Source organism: Phalaenopsis equestris, unplaced genomic scaffold, assembly GCF_001263595.1.
Source record: "Phalaenopsis equestris unplaced genomic scaffold, ASM126359v1 Scaffold000036, whole genome shotgun sequence".
Classification (NCBI taxonomy): Eukaryota; Viridiplantae; Streptophyta; class Magnoliopsida; order Asparagales; family Orchidaceae; genus Phalaenopsis; species Phalaenopsis equestris.
The window spans coordinates 1,391,323-1,410,451 of NW_018164478.1; the positions used below are offsets into that span (position 1 = coordinate 1,391,323).

General features: G+C 34.1%; 1 protein-coding gene across 1 annotated transcript; it reads left to right on the forward strand.

Moving 5' to 3' along the window:
* Nucleotides 1–414: 414 nt before the first annotated feature.
* Nucleotides 415–18,708, forward strand: LOC110018899 (mitochondrial import receptor subunit TOM20-like). The gene is made up of 6 exons (XM_020716375.1): nucleotides 415–680; nucleotides 845–923; nucleotides 1,000–1,169; nucleotides 1,261–1,308; nucleotides 10,943–11,026; nucleotides 18,470–18,708. The coding sequence occupies exons 1-6, from the start codon at nucleotides 582–584 to the stop codon at nucleotides 18,590–18,592; spliced, it is 603 nt and encodes a 200-aa protein (XP_020572034.1). The 5' UTR covers nucleotides 415–581; the 3' UTR covers nucleotides 18,593–18,708.
* Nucleotides 18,709–19,129: the final 421 nt, after the last annotated feature.

A 19,129-nucleotide genomic window follows, 5' to 3' on the forward strand; every position in this document is an offset into this window, starting at 1 on the left:
TAACATTAATCACAATAACATAGCGGTGACATCATTGATAAAAATATTATAACACAATCATACAACTCTAAAACATTTTTTTAAAGTACAAAGCATAGTTCCTCGAAAGATATTTTTGAATAATAATTAAAAGATTTATATACATACCATTAAATTCTTATTTATTTACATATCTTATACATAAAATTTAATTTTTACATATATGCTACATCAACTACATATAAAAGATGTATTTTATTTTATTTTTAATTAAAATAGTGATATTTTTGATAAAAAAATATCTAAATAGTTTATATTATGTAAAATGTTAAGTTTATAATTGCCTCAATATATATATAAAATAATAATTTTCCTCATCAGTTCCATTAAGATCTGAATTATAAATCGTACGAGGATGTAGAATTATTGCTCTTCAAAAAATTTACGCCCAACCGCGGTCGTTCCGCGTGGCGAGCGGGCAGGGTCTCCTGTGTCGATTGCAACAGCGGTGCAACTTTTAACCCCTAAAACCCTAAAACCCTAAAACCCTAAAACCCTAAAGCGTAAGCGATTCTTGGCGTTTCGTCTTCCTCGTTTGCGACATGGATTTGGGTCAGATCGACTACGATCGTCTCCTCTTCTACCAGCAGGCTCGCATGGAAGCCGAGGCTGCTTACGCGAAGAATCCCCTCGACGCCGAGGTAAGCCCCGGAATCCCAACTCGTTGTCAGTATCGCTGCTATCGCATTATGCCTTTTCTTGGTTTTTTTTCGACTTGCCTCGTACCCCTTTTGTGGCTGCGGAGGGTTGTTTCTGCCGTGTTTTATATTTTCAGTTGATTTGTTGTTGTTATCTCTCTTTCTAGAATCTCACCACGTGGGGCAAAGCACTGCTTGATCTGTCGCAATTCCAGATCCCCTCCGAGTCACTGAAACTAGTGAAAGGTTTTTACTGTGATTAACGACGATATTGCACTTTTATTACATATGATAGCGGTTCTAATTTACTGCCATGCTGTAGACGCTGCTTCAAAGATGGAGGAGGCCCTGCAGATTGATCCCAGGAAACATGACACCCTCTGGTGTTTGGGCAATGCGCACACTTCCCATGCATTTTCCCTTAATGACCACGATGCTGCAAAGGCATATTTCGGGAAGGCAACGCAGTGCTTTCAGCAGGCACTGGAGGAGGTGTTTACATCTTCGCTGCTTTCGTAATTAAAAAAAAAAAAAAAAGAGATTATTTAAAGATGCGGAGCGACAATGTTTGTGTTTCTTGTAGGATCCAGGCAATGAGATCTACATGAAGTCACTAGAATTCTCGTTTAAGGTAGTTTTACTGTTTATTTTGTATTTTTTAAATTTTTTCTGCATTCATTTTTTGTTCTCTTCTCTGCTTTTTTTTTGAACGTGTCTCACCTTGCACAAAGATTTTCTAAACTGGTTTATTGCTTGGACCTCTCATCTCAAGTTTTTAGGAGCATTATCATTGATTTACTGTATAGCTTGCAATTGGGTTTAACAATAATGTTTTGGTGTTTTACTTTCGCTATTGTTAACTGGTATACCGTGAGTTGACTGAAAGTATCTTAAAAAAATTTCACATATTGTTTGAGGAGATGTTCAATAAGTGGTCTGAGTAAGGATGTAATTTACGTTAGAAGAGTTTTTGTCATGTCATTGCTATTGAAATATAGGGTACATATACGTATTTACATACAAAAACAATAATTTAATGATTGGAATTTTAGAAAGTTTTATTTTTAGTGTCGTCATTTTTTTGGTATTTTCTACTTTTAGAATTTTTTATTGTTGGTGAGTTGAAATTTATATTTCTGAATTTTAGCATGGGGGTTTGTGGCTGATTTTGTGACTTTCCTCTTTTGGGAGCCTTCACCTGCTATTTATCTTGTAAATGTTACACATGAAGTCAAAGAGGAATAATTATTTTCTCTCCCAAATCCTACATGGAATTAGAGTCAAGTTATCGCCTTCGAAATTGCTATCGAATCATGTTAAAAAATCAAGACTTATTCTTATTCAACTGTCAAAATTCAAGGAAAATAACTATGATGTTACTACGTATTATAATGCGTTAGTAACATTATAACAAGTGCTTGCTTAATATTATGACAATATTTGAGAGAATTAGGGTCGTAAAAGGAGAGAGGAAAATGATCTGGTCTAAATGTTCTTAGCTGGTCTGACTTGGAGTTTAGATGGAGTCTGAGGTTACATCCTCTACAGGAAATCTCTACCATATATTCGAGAAGTTTTTCTAGGGTTAGACATAAAGTGTCAAGAAGAAAAATTATGCTATCTAACACCAAGCTTCATCGTAACATTGAATATGAGTACTCGACTCTTATATTAAAATAGTTAATGCTGACAAAGAAGGGCATAAGAAATCATGATATGAGCCTCGCAAAAAATCATGACACACGAATGGGACATGTTGGAAGTTTCTGGATAAACCAGTGAATTGGAAATCAAAATTCAATCGTGAAGATCGAGCTTATCAATACATTGATGAAGAAACTCAATAGTTTTCTGTAAACTTTTATGCATTCATTTTCATCAATGAGCTATTAGAGCACATGCATAAATTATTTCAATGTTCAAAATTGTCATTGACTCTGTCTCGCTCTTTAGTGCATAAGATTTAGTCACTGCATTGTTAGGTGCCACTTTTATTTTTATACATTATTAGATAATTGATTATGGAACAATTGATTATATGAGTGACTGTTCTAAAATATTTTTTCTTCAACACACCTTGTGTAGACAATTAAAATGTTAAAATTGTCGGCGATTCCCTCTCGTTAATTGTCGGGATAGAAATGTCAAACTCACTTCATTGTTAACCCTTTGTGGCGTACCCCATGTTCCCAATTTGTCTTATAACTTGTTGTCCATCAAGAAAATTATGGTTGACCATCAAAGTTAAACTAATTTTTAATTATTCCTTTTGTGAGCTTCAAGAATTGGTCACCGAGAGCATGATTTATTGTGCTAAGAAAAATGATGGATTTTATCATATTGAAGATGAATTTGACCTGAATGGACAATTCCAATGTATTTGTTTTAATTCTATTTTTATTTTTAAAGAGAATGATATTTTGTTATGACATTATATGTTAGGTCATCGTAGTTTTCATTATTTAAAACGCTTGTCCTCTTATATATTTTAGAATAAAAATATATTTATTTTTTCAATGAATTCTATTATTTTGAAGGGTTTTCAGTTTGCTAAATGTCATCCTGCATTTTTTTCTCACTAAACCAACAAATCAACCGCATCGTTTACGATTCATAGCGATATTGGAGGTCCTTATAAAAATCTTATATTTTCTAAGAAAAAATGATTTGTGATATTTATGGATGATCACACCAATGCTATCAAAGTGCAAAGCATAATGCATTGTGCAACTGCACAAGGCTTTAGGTTTGCTTTAAAGAGTAAAATGCAGAGCGAAGTGGCTCATTTATTAACCAAGTGCTAATTGGTTATATAAAACTGGTAATGTATAAGTACATTCATTAACAATTACAAAATATAAAATATGCTTTAAAAGTTGATCTAAAATAAAAAAAAATATTTTACAATACCTAACTTGAATATAAATATTGTGGGTGAATCTAAAAATTTAAATTTCCAACAATTTCTAATAGTTTAATGCATAATAAAAAAAAATTAAAATTGCAAAAAAAAAACTTGCAAACCTTAGCTCATTGAAGCGTGCTTTAGTAAGCGCAGTGGACGTCACGCGTTTCGCTCCACTTTGCTCATGAAGCGTGCTTTTAAAATCATCGTTTCAATCTAGGTTAAGTTGGGTTTATTTAATAAATAAACATGAAGGGTAAACACTTAAAAACAAAATTACACCATGGTGCAAAATTATTTAAAAAAAAAAAACTATTCAAGTGTTATGGAGTGATAGGGTTCAAGAGCATTTCAAAAATAATTTTGGTCAATTTTTTCTCGAAAAATTTTTAGTTTTGATTAGTAAGACATTGATTGAAATCAGTTAAAAATTTAGAATAATGGAGGTAATATTTAGAACTAGTAAAACAAAGCTCGACTTTTATATATAATTTTTGAGGTTCATTGGAATGTAAGTTGATACCTAGATTTGATGGATTTAAATATTTTAGTCTTCTTATATGATAGAATCATGATAATTGTGACCATATAGCTTCCGGTGTTAAGGTTGTACGATATAAATGGAGAAACTGATGTGTGGTCGCAATAGCTATTTTCTATGTAGTCATGTCAGAGGGTTCCCGCACGATGATATGCAATTTTACATAATAAATAAATTAGTTTAATCAAACAATTATGTGGACCAAGAGAGTTGCAGTGGAATTTCTTCCTTGTAGGCTCTTCTTCATTGGAGGGCGCTTCAATAGCTTCTTTTCCTTCTCTTACTTGGCAATGGTGTCTTCCTTTACAGTACTCTAGGGACACCGCTGTGATTGAATGACATCCTTATATTGATAGTGCCACCAAAAATTATAAAATTAATTGTTAGGTGCCAGAAAGTTATCGGTGCATTAAAGGAGTTGAGAAGTGGGCGACAAATGTTGCAAATTATAGGTTGAAGTAAACTTGCGTGACCTTTGCATCACCATTTCCTTCTAGCAGCCTCTAGGTTGAGTATATCTTGAAAGAGATATCTTTTTCCTGAGAAACTAATTAAATAGCCATCGGAGAGATGAAAGTTGTAAGAGTTGAGGCCTATGCTCTGATAAGATTGAGTAACATGTAATTTACCGGACTACAGGTGCTTATGAGGATTTGATTTATAAGGTTTTATGACCAAGAACATGATGAGGATGTATTTGTAATGTTTCTATATGATAGCAGATAATTGAGTTTGGAGTCAAAGTATTGGCAAGGAAAAAGAATATAATTTAGATTGATTCAGCCATTTCAGGCAACTTTTTGTAGAGAATTCTGGCTAAACCTACTATGTTGGCATGCATTGTTTGAATGATTATGATTCTAGTATGATAATCTATAGTATCTTCTTATGGTCGTTTGGCAGCATGCCTATCAAAAGTATATTCCTTCAGACAACCCTCTTTAATTAGCTTCTGAAGTAAAGCCTTTAGTATTATGCTGTCTTTTTTGCTTTGTTCATGGCCGTGATAGCACAAATAGAACTTTGATTTATCCTAACCCTCAACCAACTTCTTCATTGAAATTTGAAATTTGATGTATTACTTTCTTTGAATGATTTTTTCGATAAATGTGAGTAATCTATGGAGTGGAGATAATGTATGTCATAGTAGCTGGTATAAGGCAATTCAAGCGTTTGCCTTCAAGGATCTATGAGATGTCATCTGAATTGTCTCCATGGATTGGAAAATTTTATTTTTGTTCTTTTATGAGTAGAAGGTTTGTTATTGTCATTTTCATTCTTGTTTTCTTTCTTGTTTTTGAGAGAAAAAAAGATGCAGACATAACTTGGAATATTAGCTCTTGCGGGAGCTTACCGGGTTGCGGTACTGTAGCTGCTACATTGCCGTGGTTCAACCACTCTCTCCCCTTCCGCTTTCCTATTTCTATCCAATTCCAATTCCTTCCTATTCCATTGCTCGCCTTTTCTATCCCTTTTCCTATTAATATTTCTTTCCAATTCCAATTCAAAATCCACCCTATTTATTGCCTAACTTTTCTACCACTTTACACTTCTATCCCAATTTCAACTTACTTCCTATTTATTTGTGCTAGGATCTTTTATATTTTGCTTTGTTTGCTTAGGATGGGGGGTTTTTGATGATTGCTGATTTTAGTTGTTGCCTTTGAGGTGTTGTTCTTCTCTGAGGGTTGTACTCGATAGTGAGAACGTGCTCCGGTTGTAACTCGTTTGAGGTGATGATCGTCTTCAAGGGTTCGGACGCTGCTCTAACTGTATCTCAACCCCGACGAGATATTTATCTTTCCGCAGCCTCTCTAGCCCTGCTTCCAACACCCGAAAACTATGTTCTCTACTGTCGTTTTGGCCTACAACCCCATTCCAGCAGCCGCAAGCCACCTTCTAGCCGCCACACAAGCCTCAAAGCCCATCCTGTTTGCCATCCAGACCTCCAACCACCTCCCAGCAGCCTTACAGACCCCTTCCAGCCCTCTTCTTGCTAGTGGCTGCCCCTTCCTGCCACCTCCTAGCAGCCTGCCATCCCTCCAGCTCTGCTCCATAAGGCCCCGACCTCCTCCACCTACCAGACAAACTGCCAGACATCTTCCCCTTCAGTCAGTGCCGCTGTTACCTACCCTTCAGTCAGTGCTGCTGTTACCTACCCTTCTAGTCGCAGCAGCAGCACGTCCCCACCCCTCCAATAGCTGCCTCAGCGCACTCCTCCAGCTCCAATCAATTCTTTCATGAATTGCTGAAACCCATGAAGAGATTATTTGTAGTCTAGCAACTATGAATTTCCTAAAGTAAATGTTAGATTTGAATTGTTTTGCTTTTGAATGTTTTAGCATTCATAATGCCAATTATCGCCAAAGATAACAAATAACAACAAAAGTAAAACATTTATGAATTTCTGTTTTCTTTATTTTTGGATAGCCATATCATTTTTTTTTGCAACATCTAGTAGATGATTTCTTTCAAAGAAAGAAATTTTCATACTTCATGGAGTAATTGAATTATAAATAGCTAAAACTTAAAAAATAAAGGGAACTTTTTGATGAAGTGTTCAGTGAATTGGATGCTAGCATTAAAGAACTCAAGGAAGAAGATGAAGCCTTAGAAACTTTAGAAGAAATTGTCACTATTATCACGACTGACTGCACAAGCCTCCAAGCCCATCTCATCTGCCATCCAGAACTCCGAACACCTCCCTGCAGCCTTACAGGCCCATTCTGGCCCTCTTTCTGCTAGTGGCTGGCCCCTCCTTCCCCCCCCCCCCTGCCACAACCCAGCATCCCACCATCCCTCTAGCTCTACTCCATAAGGCCCCGACCTCTTCCACCTACCAGACAAACTGCCAGGCATCTCCCCCTTCAGTCAGTGCCGCCTTTACCTGCTTCCAACCCTTCTAGTCGCTGCAGCAGCGCATCCCCACCCCTCCAACAGCTGCCTCAGCCCACTCCACGGGATGATTCCCTTCCAACCCATCCTACTGCTGTCACCTTCACCAAACCCATATTCTTCCTGTTGGCCAGCTGCCACCCACCCGCCTTGTGCCATCGCCGTAGGGCTTATTTTATATTTGATGTCATTTATTTCATGTTCGCAAGAGTCGTGTTTTTAACCTTTTAAATTTAGTAATAATAATTATGCTTTTTCGTGGTGATTTGGGCTTTCTCCGGTATCTTCATTGCTAATGTAATTTGAAGTTTTTTTAAGAGGGTCCTCCATATTGCATGGAGGATTCTTTGCAACAAAAAAAAATGGAAGCTTTTGGGCTGTAATCCCACAATAGATGCATTCTTTGCAACTAATTTGTTGCTCTCATGCTCCTCATGAGAGACCTGATTGAACCTTAACATGTATTCTGTTATGCGCTTCCCCTCTTTTTCTTGGCATTAAGAAAAAGTGAGATCTTTATAGGTCTTTTCAAGTAAATAAAGTTATTCCAGGAACAGGCACTCGACTTCATCAAATGAGGTAATGCTTCAAGGAGGAAGTTAGTTCAACCATCTTCTTGTAGAATCTTTAAATATGGCGGAGATATGGTGCTGAACAACATTAAAGACATTATTCAGGGACGAGATCTTGAACCATGTCAAAATGATTACTTTGATCGTGTTTTTCTTTTGTACAATTCCACTTGAGAAGTTTTAAACTTCAAGAGGAAGAACTTGTTGATTTCTTTGTGTGGAAGGGGAATACATGGCACCTATGCACGTGGAGGAGCAAGAATGTCACGAATAATAAAGCTTTGCCTTTCTGAGGAATGGGTAAGTTAGTTAGCTGTGTGAATATATTGGAAGCTTGAAGGGGACTTGATTATATCAATTATGTGAACATATTAGAAGCTTGAAGCGGACTTGTCTGCATCAATTATGTGAACATATTGGAAGTTTGAAGCGGACTTGGCTGCATCAATTAAAGCAACTAATTGATATTGCATGTCTTTGAATTGTGCTTCAAGTTGATCTTGAATGACATATGTCCAGCTATTGGAGGGCTTCCCTACATGACTTTTTTGATGTTGCATGCCTTCATTAGCAAGTGTTCTAAATTGAATTGATGTTGGTTTTTGTGATGAAGTTTTTCGGCCATATTTATTTTTTGCACAAGGCATAATTGATGTGTCTTGCATATCACGCTTCATAATATGGATGATCAAATTTTGTTATCTTTTTTTTTGGGAGGAAAGACAGCTCATTCGAAAGAGAAACATAGATGAAAAGTTGGAACAAGCTAAACTTGAGTTTCTCTGTGAGGAGGCCAGAGAAAGTATCCAAGTATATAGAATTTGTGTTAGCTCTCTTTATTTATTCATTAGTTACCTAGACCGCCTCTTATATGAGACCATGTGAAGGTACACGTAGATGAGTTTGCTTAGGGATGGGTGACAAAAGTTAAATCTCTTGTATGGAGTTTGCTATTCCTGTGGTAGAATGATAATTGGCGGTTGAAAAGTTATGGAATGTGTTAACTACTGTACAATATGGAGAAGTGCGGTGACCTCTCTTGTAATGATGATTCCTTGCGACGTGTGATAAATGCTAGTAGTGAAAGCATTCTGGATTCTTTGATCTGAGCTTGCATTTACTCGTTTGGAGTATCATTAAAGTTTCAATGTATCTGTGTTCAACTAATATTCATGAGGAAATGGCTATTCTTGATAGAGTATAATGATGATCCAGTTTGAAATAAAGAAAATTGTTTCCTCAAAAAGGATGTTGAATATTCCTCTGTGGCAAGCTTGTATTATTTCTTTATTTACATGCAATTATTATTGTTTGAGCGGACTAATATGAGGATCAGATTTTCTATAGCAATTTAGTTGGTGAGCAGTTGTTGAGCTCTTCAAAGTAATGCAAAGCGTTGGAGACCTAATAATTTATGCCACAGGCCCACATGCAATTAATGTGATGCCTGTATATGCATGAAAGTTTTTGTTGCATTGTAACATTTTTTACCACATGCTCTCTTGGGTTAAATTCTATTTTGATGGGTAGAACGTTAATATGCCTTTGTGATAGTTGCTGTACAATTTACCCAATTGTATTTTAGTGTTTCTTATTTCAGTTTCTTGGCATTGAATTCAGACAAAGTCTTTGCAGAGTGCTGTTTGATTGTGTCATGAATTGTGTTGTTAGCATCAGCTATGCCAACACATCCTTTAGGGACACCCATGATAAATGCTTTGAGATCCAAGAATATAACAATTTAAGCTTTGGCGATTGAATACTTAAAAGTACGCTTAATATGAATTCTGGTGCTTAGTAGGCGATAAAATGAATTGAGTATTCCTGTGAAGGTTAGATTAAGATGATTTTCCAAGCGAAAATTGCTAAGTGCTACGTTATTAATTACTTCATTGCTTAGCTATTTCATGTGTACGGTGCAAATGACCCTTATGAACATCAATGATTTCAAGTATTATAGTACTTGTTATATTGTATTTGATATGGAAAAGGAGAATATTAGGCAACACCATTGATAAATGCATTGCTGGTTACAAAGATTAGATGAAAAAAAGCAGCTGAATTTTTCTATCATGAATTTTGTAAGAGAAACCAATAGAGCAACATAATGGTGAAAGTATAATCCGTCGAAAAAAACTATGGCCAAGTTAACGATAATAAAATTTAAATTCTAAAGCAGATGATCCTTTGTTTATTGAAGCATAGAATCGGATACATCTGAACAAGCGAGTGTAAGTGTTACATTGAAACAACTTGCAATGTTAAACCAAGTCTAATGAGATAACCAGAACACTAAAAAAATGTATCTTTTTTCTCATAGGAATCACTATAAAAAGCATTAACATGGACAAAAAAAGAAACTAAAAACTTTGAAAATAAGTTAGAGACTACCAAAATTACAGCAGTGCACACAATGTGCATATCCAATGAAAATAGAATTTTCATATCCACATTAATAATGATTTAGTGGTTTGTCGTACTAAACAATGCCATTTTGGATATTTGAATTTGAATATTTTGCCCCCAATTTTTCATTGAGTAGTCAGTCCCGCAAAAATGTATGCTCCCTATTAAGTAATGATTGAATTTTATTCTAAATTGTCAATTATATTGCATATGGGAAAAATAAGGGTCTGAAAGCAGATCTCACTCAAATAACTTTGGGGCCGTTTATGATCACATTTGTTTTTTTTTAATTGTTTGATTAATTTTATTTCTGTTTTGTTTATGTTTTGATTTGAATTAAAATATATTAGTTCATGTTAGTTACTTTTATAAATACTCAAAATATTAAAGAAACTAATTGTGCTTGTTTTTAAAATAAAAAAATAAAAACATATACAATAACTTTGGGGCCGTTTTGTATCATTTTTGTTTTTTTAATTCATTTATTATTTTTTTTAATTTTTTTATGTTTTGATTTGAATTAAAACATATTTGTTCATGATAGTTACTTTGAAAAGTACTCAAAATGATTTAGAAACTAGTTGTGTTTTGTTTTTAAAAATAAAAATAAAAATAAAAATAAAATATATAAAAATTATATTAATCAAATGTGTTCTTAAAAAATAAAAGCCAAAACGAAAATGAAAAGAGAAACCGAAAGTGATGCTAAGCGGGCCCTCCTAATTTTCCATGCAAAGTTTACCATGATTTGTTGTTTTGGCCCTGACATTTTCTAAATGAATTGTTATTAATAGCCAACGGATCCATGATGTTTGATCCTTAACTATGGTTTTTAGTTTTGCAGATATATATTCAGTGATTGTGCCCATTCTTCAATGTTTACTACCAGTCACTCATTAAATAACGATTTTAAATCCTTTGACACATTGTACAATGTAATATTCAGGGACCTGAATTGCACATGGAGATTCAACGGCAGATGGCTAATCAACCAGATGCAAGTAGGCGCTCCTCAACCTCAAATACAAAGGTTTGATGCAAATATTTAGCAATATAAGCTTAATTTTTTCTTTTTGTATGTTCTTACTTAGAAGAGCATTGTTTTTTTCCCTCCAAAAATTGGATTACATTGATTTTTTCAATAGTAATAAAAAGTCAAATTTTTTATTATTTTATTGGTGTATTTTGATTTCTTGTGATCTTTCTTGAAATAATTAGTTGAGTATGAGTCATGCTAAAATGGAGCCAGCCAGCCTTAATTCAGACTAGAGTTAGAAAAAAAATATATCACGAAATCCAATGTATGTATGTATGTCTGTTGTGTGTGCGTGCGTGCGTGCGTGCGTCCCAAGTTCTTTTTGAACTATTCTAGCTCCATCCTTGATCAATCTTTGATTACTTACCAAAGTTGTGTTCCTTCCACACATGCAAGTTTTGGCCATCAACTCGTCTCTTCTACACGCTACTTCATGTATTTTGGCTTAAGGAGAAGTGATCTACCCCTTTTAAGTCCATTAAGGGTATGTTTGGGGCAGTTGCACCTCAATAAAAAGCTACTGCGTAACAGCTATGACAGGAAGCTATAGCTCAGAAGCTGCTGCAGAGTAACTGACTATTTGTTTGTTTTTTGCTGTTTCGAAACATTTATGCTGCAACTGTTTCTGGACAAATGATCATTCTGCCTCTGTACTGTAATATTTTTTACAACATAACTGTTCAGACTTAGCACATTTCATACTTGAAAGCAAATATCTAGTTCGAACATTACAACATATAAATAGACACCTTACTAAACAGTGAGTAGCACGATACTTAAAATAAAAAAAAAGAATATTAAAATAACAATTAATAATATGATAATATTATTTTTAAAATGCACTTGGGCTTATGTGAAGAAATAAGCCGTCATCCAGGGAAACTCCCTACACCCGATTGCTATCAGCTATCGATTTTTCCAGCCCATTTGCCCACTTAAAAAAAAGACAACTTTCTTATCATCTCCTCGTATACCTGTAAAATTGTCTCTTGTAGCTATGTGGCTGTTGCGAAGTAAACATAGAGTATGGTAGTCCACGGTAGCAGTACAATGCTTTGGAGGTACTAGAAGTTCTCAAGCTCATCTTTTATGAATGTTTAAAATAACAAGACACAAACCCTTAAATGTAATATTAGCGAAAAAAGTATTACAATTAACTAATGCAAGTTTTATTAAACTCTGAGGTTTCAGAGAACATAACAGAAACTAACAAATCTGTCGCTACAAAAGGACAACAAACCTTATAAAAAAAGGTTTCAAACTATATAATACCAAACTCGTATGTGTCACATATGCATATCACCAAAAAAACTATCCATAAGAGCCTAAGGAACCATAACATCGATAAAAATAGAAGAAATTGGTTGCTTTCATTGATATTTTACATAGCCGATAATGACATGTAAGCCATCCAGAAGAACTCTTAAGGTCGAAAAAAATTAAACATGCAGTAAATATTTATATAACATATATTTACGGGTTGTCTATTCGGCCATCCAAGTGGGGAATAATACTTACAAATGAGCGAGAAATAAAATTGAGATTCAAAATATAGATTATTGGATAAAACATCGATATAACAAACGATAAAAGTTTTCATCACATATTGGAAATAAAATATAAAAAAATTGGTTCATTCAACATTCAACAATGACGTTTTCAATCTGCTCTCACAACTCTATCATTTCCCCAACACTATTCCCATCCTGGGTGCAACTCTCAGGTAATTTAACTCTACCAGTGATAAAGAATGTTCTACGAGATTTTCAAATGCTTCAATTGGAACATGTAAATGATCTTCATTGGCCTTGCTGAAGTTAGTGTCACGACTTGAAGGATTCTAATGAATTTAGCTGTGGAGAGCTATTGTGGCCACCACAATCTTCACATGTTTAGGAAATGCGTATATCGAAATATCACGCGTATGATCCATTTTTTCTTCTACATCCAAATATTATTTCAATGACATCGCGTAAGGATGAGTCTTTTGTTAAACATTTCTTTCCTTCCCCGAGTGATGTTACTGACTCTTTCCAAGTCGAGAATTTGATAAATAGTACTCGAAAATGGCTTCAGATACTCATTTGTAAGGGATATCCAACATTTACTAAGTAATATTTGTCTGTCACAAATACAATAATTAGTTATGTACTGAAAAATATCTAAATAGGATAAATGGTTGAGCAAAGTTTGGGGTGGGTAAGGGAAGTGTTTTTGAGTTCTTGTGACAAATTTGAAGATATGATTGTCATTTGCACTAGCTTTCTAACCAGTCATAACAAAAGTAAAACACATGTGAAATCACATACAACAAATACATTTTGTGTTGGTGATCCACACCGTCCAATGAATGCGACATTTTCATTATTTGATACACGTGTGTGTATCCATGTGTATTTCATCGATTGCTCCATACAATTCTGCAAGATTAAAGAATTTTGTGTAAATTAATGTACTCATTTTGAATTCTGAATATAACGAAAAAAAGAATTGTCTTACAATATGACATGCTGCGGGTCATGTGTAATCTCTATGAGAGCCCTCTAAAAAAATTGGGCCATCGAACTTGTTAATTTTTGATGATAAACTAACAAGAACATTCAATCCGACTGAAAATTATCTGCTGATCGTCTTCGATGAGTGCTATAATCGCTTTATCGCTCCTCTCATAAGATTCATTATGTGAGAAATTATAGAGGTTTATTGTTAACACCTTTTTGGAAGTCATCCTGGAGGAGCCATGAATTTTATGATTCCTCTATAATTTATCTAAGAGACCAATAAGTACGAGCTGTGTCATACGAAAAATGTTGTTGAATCTTGTTGGGTGTCCTTTAAACAACTCCCCAACCCATTTATCATGAAGTTAAGATGATGTCATTCAAGGAAACCGATCTACATATGAGTTGTAGTACTCATATATCAAGCATACCGCATCTACAATTCTACCAGCGTCTCTCTTTTTGAATCCATGTTAGGCAAGTGATCTATTTAGTAACACATAAGAATCACCGAATTAGATGCCATGACAACATTTTATAGCCAAGCAACAATCATAAATGAACTTGAAAAAGCAAATAACAAAGCATACGATGAAAAAACAAGCATCCAAAGCAGCATTAACAATGTTCCAAATCAAAAGAAGAAACATACAAAGCAGAAGCCAAATTAACCTAATGAAAAAAAAAACAAATAGTGCAAAGACAAATAATTAAATTCAAGCACTCCTGCTGTCATAAAAATAATGTAACTAATTGACCCTACGGTCTTGGGACATCGTCATGAAGAACTCTCTACGGGTATGGTCCTCCAGCATTTTCATTGGGAACAAATATAATGGCATGTTGGAGTTACCTACAAAATTCATATATAACTTGTTGGATGGAAGTTGCTTATGATGTCCCCGGGTCATTGGTGCATGAAACTAATGATTGTGAAATTTGTCTTCTAATGAAAGCATCTCATTCTTTTTTCTTTTTCTCCACCCTTGGACACTCTTTGACTAACTAGTGGATTTCATTTTGGTTCGGGCCAGGTTCTTTGTTGGGGTCAATTGTTTGTTCGACATCCAAGTTCTCAGCTCTGCCTGCAAACTCTGGCTCACTAGGGGTCTATGCATTATTCTTTGTTGCCACATCCCACCAATCATACGGTTCAACTTCTCTTCCAACTCAAGGTCAATACCACTGAAGTTGAACTTTTTGGTTGCTGACATTACCAACAACATAAAGGGACATGGATATGTTCTTATATTTCAAGGAAAAAAAATCATAATACATATGTTTGATCTATTTTCAACCCTAATCTCTCAGCCCGCTATTCTTCCGAAGCGTCATCCCAACCAATGCCCGTTTCTTATGGCAGAGGTCGCAAAATGTTAGTTTTGCTTCCTTATCCCACATAATAGATGAACTGAGTTCTCTTGTCTTAACCATTGTGTTACTAGCATAGAAAGAGTTAAACAACATAAATATTTGACACAGAAAATTATTAACACAACTCAAGCAAAATAAAATTGTCGTATTTCACTCTTGTCCCCATGCCTTCCCCTCACCAAACACCATTGTCCCCACACCATCCCCACACCACACACCACACACCACCACCTCCACATCCATCACTCAAATATTATTTGTAAGATAATCATTTTAGGATTAATAACTCATACCTAACGACAGAAAGTAACTTTCATATAAATGCATATAGTTACCATGAATATAAACACATAGTAATTGTGTGCTAGGTTTGTAAATTTCTCTAAACTTTAAAGAATAATCCTGAGATAGCTAGATAAATATCCTAATTTTTTTTATTTGTGCTATAGGCGTTATTTTTCTGCGAAATAATCCAATCATCCAATACTTTTTTCTCCCAAAAGTTCTTTTAGCAAAATTTCATCCAACTAGCATACACCAAACCCACACAATCCAAACATCCAACAAGCTTCATTTACATAAACAACACACAATTCTAATGAATTTACATATCTACACAATTACTTTAATATTTATGCACACAACACTCAAATATGTAAAAACACATCAAAATGAATACTATGACAACATAAGCAACATAGGGAAATCATGGTGAAGCCGTAAAATACACACGAGTATGACTACCTTCATCCTTCAAACTTCGTATTATGCATACAACTGTCATGACTGTAAAAACATAAGATTTATGCTGGGTTTGTAAATTTCCCTAAACATTATTGATGAATGTTGCTCTAGTTAAGGGAATATCACAAAATTCTAAAATTTCCATAGAGAAAGCAACGCCTGAAACATTGCTGCTAAAACCAGCTTGCAACCCGAAACAGAAAAAAACAACTTGCAACCTTAAACATTTCTGTTAACAACTGCGCCACCATCTATCATTCTTTTCTCAAAATTTTCACTCGAATATCAAAATTTTTGATGAAATCCCAATCCATATTAATAAAATATACGAGAGCCGAAAGATTGTTGTTCATATGTCACTCTAAGTTTTTCTCAAATATAGATTGGTGATAGGTATGTAATCATACAAAAAAAAAAAAAGCAAAATCAACATAGCAGAACCGATGTTTTGTATGCTTCAACCAACGGCCACAAACAAAAAATACCAAAACCAATTGAAATCGCAAAGCACGTTGAAAAAAAATGGGGTTGTAGCCTCCGAAAATAGAGAAGAGAAGGAAGTCACCAGTGCCATGTATGTAAAAATCCCCCAAAAAAAAATTTCTCAGTGCAAATCATACGTCTCATAGAGCAAGTCCATGTAAAAGATATGAGGGGGAGAGGATGCTGGAAGAACAAGGAAGCAAATGTCGGTAAAAACCCTTTCGTAAGTGTTAGTTAACAAAGAGAGAGTAGAGAAAAAATTATAGGCAGATCACTTGCGAGACGAGGCCGAGCAGGAGGGAGGGCACAGGAGTAAAGAATGCCAAATAACATTGAAGAAGCGGGGATGGAATCGCGGTGTGGCTTATCGGGCGCGCTTAATTAAATGCGCCCGCGCCACACCATCCAAACAAGCGAAAACTTAACAGCGGGCCGCGTTTTTGCTGCGCCAAACATGCCCTAAATGGTTTAATAGCTTGTCAATAAACGTTTTCTTATGTATTGTGTGCTTAATTTATGTGTGATATTATTTAATTTCATATTTCTTATTAGATTATACTGTAGTAAGTCAATAGATCAAATTAGATTTAGTATTTTGGGAATTGTATTCATTAATGAATTCTTTTTTATGCTATTAAAATTTTATATTTATGGACCTAGAACAAAAATTTAGATAGTTTTACATTCATAAAAAAATTAAGAATGATATTAATTGATAATCATGAAGTTTATTAATTTATATAAATTAAAATAGCAGGGAATTAATATGCATGTCATACAATTCTAATGTCTTTACATCAAACAATTAAATTTTTATTTTTCTATGCATAGCAATCAAATATTTAATATTACTTCAGAAAATTATTATTATTGAATTTTTAAAAGTGAAACAGACCTTTCATGCATAGATTTATGACACGAAGTGTTATAGATGTAAATGTCAAATTTAAGATGTCAGATATATAAATGTATAAGAATTTTGTAGTTTGTATGTAAATTTTTTAAAATAATTTTATAATGTAGTTAGATATAACTTTTAAAATAAAATTTTATTTCAAACATGCTTCCCTTTTATGATTTTAGTTCAATATTGAGTAAAGATTAACTTACTATCCTTTTCAAAATAATATCGATTCAAAGTATTTAAAGATTCCTAAAGTTTGTTCATTGGGGGTAAGGGTGTCAATTCATGTTGATGAACCAGGCTCAGTTCTAACTTGAACTTGATGCAACACGAATATATTTGTCTTGAACGTAACTCGTTTGGTCAAAATATTTTACCTAAACCTAAATGGAATTGATTTTTTTAACCCAAATCCGATCCGAGCCATCTATTATATAGATAATACATTTTTTTTAATATCAATATCACCAGTTAAGTCAAATATGACCTGCTTAGCCGAATTAACCTGACTTGAACCCGCCTAACTTGAATTTGAATAGTGCTTGGATGAATTTTACATTGATTTTGGGTCAACCCAAACCCAGCTCAAATTATAATCAAGTATATAACAAATCTTGTGCTTCCAACAAGTATAAAATTTAATGTTTATATTAATAATTTACATACTATACATGTGATAGATCTGGATTCTTTGTTGTACCACTTTGCATAGGTTTTAACATGAGATTGGTATGAAGCTTAAATCCATAATCCTTAAAGTATTTGGAAATAGCATGGATTATTATTCAACAAAATTTAATTACTTTATTGGCTTCTTTAGAGTGTTCAGGCATTAGATGCAACATATTGGAATACCTACATAATTAGCAATATATGCGTACATCCCTAAGAAGGAAAATGAAGCTAGACATAGGGAATTAATATTTAACATTATCTTAATTGAATCCAACCCTATGCAAGGCTTGGATGACTAATGTACTTCACTATTGTCTTGCATGTGTGCCACCAATGACTAAGTTACTGAAAATTGTGATTTTTTATCTGACCTTCATCAACAATACTGCCATCTCTATTGAAGCTTGTATTATTTTCACACAAAAATTATGGATTTCCCTAGCTTTTTTTATGTTATTCCACTGGCTTGTGTTCTATAAAATATTTGAACAATTGTTATTTTTGTTCATTGATAGTTATAAATTTTGGAAATTTTTTGGTTCGATAGTATTTGACTTATTCTATGATTATACTTCCCTTTCATGTGGCTTTTTTTAAGCCCATTTAAAATTTTTTAGTATTTTTAAAAATCCCTGCAGGTTATTAAGATTTCTTTTCTCAAGGAAATAAATACAATACCGTTCATAAATTCTTTTACTGTCGTTTTCAATATGTTTTCGTTTTTTTAGTTCTAAATTTTATTTTCATATGTTTTAGGTGTCAAAAAAGAAGAAAAAAAGCGATCTTAAATATGACATACTTGGTTGGGTAATTCTCGCTATAGGGATCGTCACATGGGTCGGTATGGCAAAAAGTCATATACCTCCACCACCTAGGTGAAAATATGCTTTCCTGTCCTTGTCATCGTACAATTCTCAGTGGCACCTAAGTTTCACAAATGTGGCCCATCTTCGGTGTAAAAACTTGTGGAAGTTTTCTTATATGAAAATTAACGGTACAATTTTGTAACTTTTGTGAATCTTTTTGCTCCCCTTATGAGTCTGCTAGATTTGCAATGATCACTATTCCTAAATTCTGCATATTTCAGTTTGTAAATTCTCTATTATGTTAATTTTGCTACTAAGAGTTTTTATTTTAATATTTTGATATTTTTACTTTTAGTTACGTTTGCCCTCCTTCGCAGCCAATCTGTGGTTGGTTGAGTAAATTATATTCACTTGAATTTACAATTTGAATGCTTTGGCAATTTTCTTGTTTTGTAATTTTCACTGCATGCTGCTGAGCTTTTGAGATTTATGTGGATAGTTTTTTGTGCTACATCATCTGAGTTATCGGTGATCAATGCTTGGAGTTTTCTGTCGTGTATAATAGTACAGACGGTGGGTTTTGAATTCCAAATCATATCCGTGATATTAT